Here is a 6,194-nt window from a genome sequence, read left to right as displayed (position 1 = left end):
TATATATATATATATATATATATATATATATATATATATATATAAATATACATACATATATTCATAAATATACACACATAAATATACATACATACATACACACACACGTCACCAAATGGAGGAGCAATTGATTTTACCATACAGGAATTGAACTCTAATGTTTAAAGTGAAGCATTGTATTTGAGATCAGTGATCTGAAATATATGTTTGTAACCGACTGAGACAAACAAAATCAATTCAATTCAGGCTTTATTAGGAGGCATTGTTGTTCATGGAAGGTAAGTTCTCAGAATAAACTAAAACGAATAAAAAAAAAAAAAAATAATAATAACTAAAAGTTACTAAAACCTAAATCATGCAGAAGTCTGCTTGTATGTATTGTTGCTGATTTGATGTTGGTAACAATTATGCCTTGGAAGACTTATCTAACCCCAAGTATTAAAAAGAGAAAGAAAAAAGATATTAACTGTTAAAATGATTGAATGAAAAAGTGGAAGGTCATTATGACTGTCACAACCCTTTTATGTCTAACAGAACTAAAATTGAAGAGAAATATGACAGTAAACTTACATATTTTATGACTTTCAATTGTAGTGATGTTGCATCAGGATCAAAGAGTTCAGCTGAAACGAAACAAAAATAATATATATATATATATATATATATATAGATCAGGATATTTTTGAAAGTAAATAAGATATTGAAAAAATTCAGTTATTTACCTCTTAATTCACATATGCGTGTGTGCACGTACACGCGCAAAGACACACATACACACACAGATAGACAGACAGACACACACACACACACACACACACACACACAAAAGTGCCAACTAAAACCTGTGACTGTTAAGGGTTGGTGTTCAGTTCCACTTTTCATGAGTGGAGGTGGAATAACATCTCCTCCAGGATAAGATGCTAGTCTATTACAAGTAATATATCTGGAAGAACTCTAACCTATTCCTGAGAGTTAGTTTGAACTAAGACAATATAGAATTAAGTATCTTGCTTACACCTGCAACTCACTGAGACAGCTGGACTCAAGAAGCTTAAGTAAGATCAACAGTTATTTGTATTTCCCCAAATGAAATATGGCTAAATAACAACTTGATTTTGACACAGGCATGGCTGAATGGTAAAGAAGATAGTTCTGTGACCATGTCATTCTGGATGTGAAGAATACTTTGTGAGTGGAAATTGACAGTCAGAAACTAAGTGGAAACCCTTTGTGTGTGTGTGTGTGTGTGTGTGTGTGTGAGTATCTCTCTCTCTCTCTCTCTCTCTCTCTCTCTCTCTCTCTCTATATATATATATATATATATATATATATATATATATATATATATCTTTTATTTGTTTCATTCATGAGACTGTAGCTATGCTGGGGAACCACCTTGAAGAATTTTTAGTTGAATATATCGACCCCAGTGCTAATCTTGCTATTTTGGGCCTGATACTTATTCTAGTTATCTCATTTACCAAACTACTAAGTTACGGGGATGTAAACACACCAGCACCGGTTGTCAAGCAGTGGTGAAGGACAGGGGTAGCGATGATATGTTTCAGTCATGGGCAAGCTGCACCCAAAATAACTTTCTGAATGACATACCTAATGAAAAATTACTTTGAATGGTATCAATAGTGTGGCCCTCCTGATTGATGAACAATGTGTCATGCAGTCAAATTATCAGAAAAGATTGCCCATGCCTGCTATATTAGTGAAATATACTAGGCATGGGTACTTTAAAAGAGGTCCTTTGTGCCTAGTTGTGGACATACCCTCATCCCTTGCATCATTATAAATATACTGAAGCAATAACTGACTGAATGGAAAACATTTAAACCAATGACAATATTATTGGCAAAATATAAAATAAACTGTAAAGGTAAATAAGAATATCATCTGTTAGCTTTTGACTGTTGATACTGAAGACAATTTTGAACAGAAGAATTACAATTAAAAGACTTCCAAAACCAGTGAAAAACTGATCATAGCAGTGACTTGATTAATTCCTAGCAGCATCTGAAGAAGGAATTTTTATATTCTGAAATATTATATCAGACTATGAATAATTAAATTATAACAGTTATTATAGTCCACTCTGCATTGTTGTGCCATTCAAGACATGTTATATTTCACTTCCAAAATAGCTTTCTAATGAATTTTCTGTGATATTAAAAATATTACCACATAAAAGAGGTCTGAATACAATGTGTAATGATTGTGAGAAAACGATGAATCCACAATAAGAGGGGCTAAACATTTAAAGCAGCACTTATCCTGTACAGTTAAATGCAAATTTAGAGATGAGATGTTGCACAGGTGAAACATTGGACAGATCCATATCTATCAAGCTGTAATTGAAGACTCTAAGCGCAATGTAAATGATGTTTAATATGAGAAGAAGGCAACAGGTGCAAAAAGAAAAAAGACAAAAAAGACCCCCCCCCCCCCGGAAAGTAGGATAAATTGAGATATTTAATATCTGCTTTATGTTGTAGTTTATCGCTTATACATCAATGCAGCTTGACCTATTTGACTTGATTCCTTAGTTATCCAGCAACACATGCTGCTGTGTATTAAGGTATCTGTGTAGATGTGTGTGTGTGTGTGTGTGTGTGTGTGTGGTGTGAAAGGAAACAGAGTGGTAGGAAGAAGGGTGAGAAAGGGGAGGGGGAGTAATAGAAGAATGGTGAAAGAGACTGTGAATAATAGTAACTATCCTATCACTACCACCACCACCACCACTACCACTACCACCACTACCACTTCCAAGAAACCCACATAAAATACTTTAATCAAATCTTCTGCTTCTGAACTATGTTTTTTTTTTTTTAATTCTCTCCCTCCCATCCTTTCTTTTTCCCTCCATATCTTTCTCTTTCTCTTTATGCAGACAAGCAAAAGTGTGTGTGTGTGTGGGGGTGGGGGGAATCCAGACATTTATCATTCCTTGAAGAGGAAAAAAGAAAAAAAAAAAACTATACAGAAATCAATATCATAATCGCTAAAAAGGAAATGACAGAGACAGACACAAAACTATAGTGACAGAGAGATAAAAGGAATAAATAGATAGTGTTACACATTTAGACAGATAGACTTAATGAAAGCTCTAACAAATTATAGATAATATGTTAAAAAGCTGGATCAGAATATAGGGCATCTAACCCCAAACAAGTTCTAAAAGCTCTAGTTAACATAGATTCCTGGAGAAGTGATGTAATTTTAATAACCCATTCATCTGGTCCAGAAGTGGGGGAACCATTTTAGTCCCAGGCGCTTCCTGCAGAGACGGAAGGTTCTGATGGAGTGCATCACTACTGAGAAAATTAATGAGTTCCTTTTACTTTATAAATTTATAAATACTTGTCTTTTATTTTTTATTTGTTTCAGTCATTAGACTGTGGCCATGCTGGGGTACTGCTTTGAATTTTTGAATAATTTTTTTGTCAAATGTATCGACCACAGTACTTATTCTATTGGTCTCTTTTGCTGAACTGCTTAGTTATGGGGATGTAAACTTACCAGCACCAGTTGTGAAGCAGTGGAAGGGGACAAACAAAGTCACAAAAATACACACACATATGAAGGGTTTCTTTCAGTTTCCATCTACCATATCCACTCACAAAACTTTGGTCAGCCCAAGGCTATAGCAGAAGACACCTGCGCAAGGTGCCATGCAGTGGGACTGAACATGGAATCATGTGGTTAGGAAGCAAGTTTCTTACCACACACCCCTGCTTGTGCCTATGAATAACTTATATTAAATTTCTGTTTTAAGGTTCTAAATTTGAATGTGTATAAAACTTTGCCTGAGATGTTTCCTTTCATGATTTAGGTTATACAAATGACGAGAAAACCAACAATCACATTGGCAGACTTTGTGTTTTTTTAATCAGTTTCAGTCACTGGAGAGCAGTTAAGCTTGTGTTTCCTCCTCGAAGGGTTTAACTGAATAAATTGACCCCAGAACTTATTTTTTAAGTCTGGTACTCATTCTATTGGTCTTAGCATTCTAAACTGTGATAATTCCATAATGAGCAAAAGAAGAAAAAACCCCCACATGTTAACTTTTTATGTTTGGTAGTGATGAAACACATCAGGTGATCTTAGCCTGACATAAACTGACATAAATTGAAACGTTAGTTCAAATTCTGCCGAGGTCAACTTTGCCTTTCATCCTTTCAGGGTCGATAAATTAAGTACCAGTTATGCACTGGGGTCGATGTAATCGACTTAATCCCTTTGTCTGTCCTTGTTTGTCCCCTCTATGTTTAGCCCCTTGTGGGCAATAAAGAATAATAATCTGACATAAATTGGAATGGAAGCAAAAAGGAGAGCTATCACTGGTGGAAGATAGCAGAGGTTCAAGAGGGGGACAGATGGATACAGAGGCTTCATGGTTAGTCATGCCACTTGACAATAGGTTAAAAGACAACTTCACCAAATATGAAGACTTACATTTTTTCCTCTCTCCATACATAATTCACACACCTGAGTTACAAAGTTTAATATAACCCAGTGTGGTAGAGGATCATGTCTTACTCCAATGTCTCAGTTTTGGCATAGGTTCTATGGCTGGATGCCCTCCCTACCAGCAACCCTTACACCACAGTATGAACCGAGTGCATACTTTTTGTATGAAACCAGCATTACAGGGGTTGTTTTTCCCTTAGCAAGGCTAAGGAGACTTCTTGATTTTGAATTGTCTACTTGAATTACCAATAACTTAACATTGTATTACTAATTCTTTGTCTGTCTGTCTATATATATATATAGGCAATCCGTTGCTTATGGCAATGAGGGTTCCAGCTGATTTGGTCAATGGAATGGAACTATATATATATATGTATGTATATATATATATATATATATATATATATATATATATATATATATAGTTAAAATTTACAGAAAACAAAAGATGAAGACAGGTGAGGGAACAACAAGCAAATGTATTAATTTGATGCTTGAGAAGAATGTAAAAGTCTTAGATGTTTCAAGCCTATGCACTTCAACAGAAAGGGTTGAGAGGAAGAAAATGGAGAGAGAACAAAAAAAAAAAAAAAAAAAAAAAAAAAAAAAAAAGCAGAGAGACAGAGAGAAAAAGAATGCATAGGGATTAACGTTTCATATATACATGTATGTATACATATACATACATATATGTATATACACATAAATATAAACACACACACTTACATATGTATACAAACATCCATGTACGTATATACACACACACACACACACACACATTAATCACTGAAATTCCAATTTAGTTTGATTTTCATGTTTTATTATTTACAATTTTTACAATTTTACTATAGTGAAATAAACTAGTACTTTCATACGTTACGCAATCATCAGTTCCACGATTGACAACAATTGTTAATTGTGGAGCACAACTGTAATTACATAAACCTGATGATTGCGTAACATATGAAGGTACTAGTTTATTTCAATATTGTAAAATTGTAAAAATAGCAAATAATAAAACGTAAAAATCATACTAAGTTGGAAATTCATTGATTGATATATTGTTCTATACACAACCATACATACTCGGATATATATATATATATATATATATATTGCACATACACAAATGGTGTCTATGTCTGCTAGTGACTACATAGGCACTTGAATATAGATGGCAGTACATGGTATGGCTGATCTTTAGCAGTATAGTGATAACTTTGGTCATGGTTCAATCTTATTAAACCTCATACCCAAAGTTTAATCTAACCAATACTACAGATTTCAGTGTAAACTAGAGAGATAAGGTTACTTTAAAATTCACATCTTTTTTCATGTTGTCACAGCTTTGATTTAACATGTTATTTTCACATACGCACATACCAGCATCATTTTGCAAGGTCATTGACCACAAAAGACTGAAAATTAATTTAATAACATTGATTGAAACCGAAGCCTGAGGTGAGTTAAACCAGATATTGATTCTTGATCGGAAAATGCGACATCTATCAAATAGGATTTCCTGAAATTATTGGTTTGGTTGGTTTTGCTCTTGTTGGAGCAGCAACAACAACAATAACAACAGCAACAGAATAAAATAAAATAAAATAAAGCAATATTTTAAAAGGAAAGAGAAATTGAAAAGAATATTTCTTTTAAAGTCATTTAGTCTACAATGGTAAAGTAAATTTACACACACACTTGGATATTATATA

At 33.8% G+C, this 6,194-nt stretch overlaps 1 protein-coding gene across 7 annotated transcripts in view; it reads right to left on the bottom strand.

Moving 5' to 3' along the window:
* LOC106877721 (cGMP-dependent 3',5'-cyclic phosphodiesterase) overlaps positions 1 to 6,194 on the bottom strand; it is a 434,395-nt gene that overhangs the window by 94,861 nt on the left and 333,340 nt on the right. For all 7 annotated transcript variants that reach the window (XM_052972474.1, XM_052972473.1, XM_052972475.1 and 4 more), the window contains one exon: positions 571 to 623. In XM_052972474.1, coding sequence (XP_052828434.1) covers positions 571 to 623 — 53 coding nt within the window. The remainder of the gene's footprint in view (positions 1 to 570; positions 624 to 6,194) is intronic.

This window comes from Octopus bimaculoides, chromosome 13 (genome assembly GCF_001194135.2).
Source record: "Octopus bimaculoides isolate UCB-OBI-ISO-001 chromosome 13, ASM119413v2, whole genome shotgun sequence".
Taxonomy (NCBI): Eukaryota; Metazoa; Mollusca; class Cephalopoda; order Octopoda; family Octopodidae; genus Octopus; species Octopus bimaculoides.
Note: the sequence above shows the minus strand (reverse complement) of the source record. Positions and strands in the feature narration are given on the sequence as shown.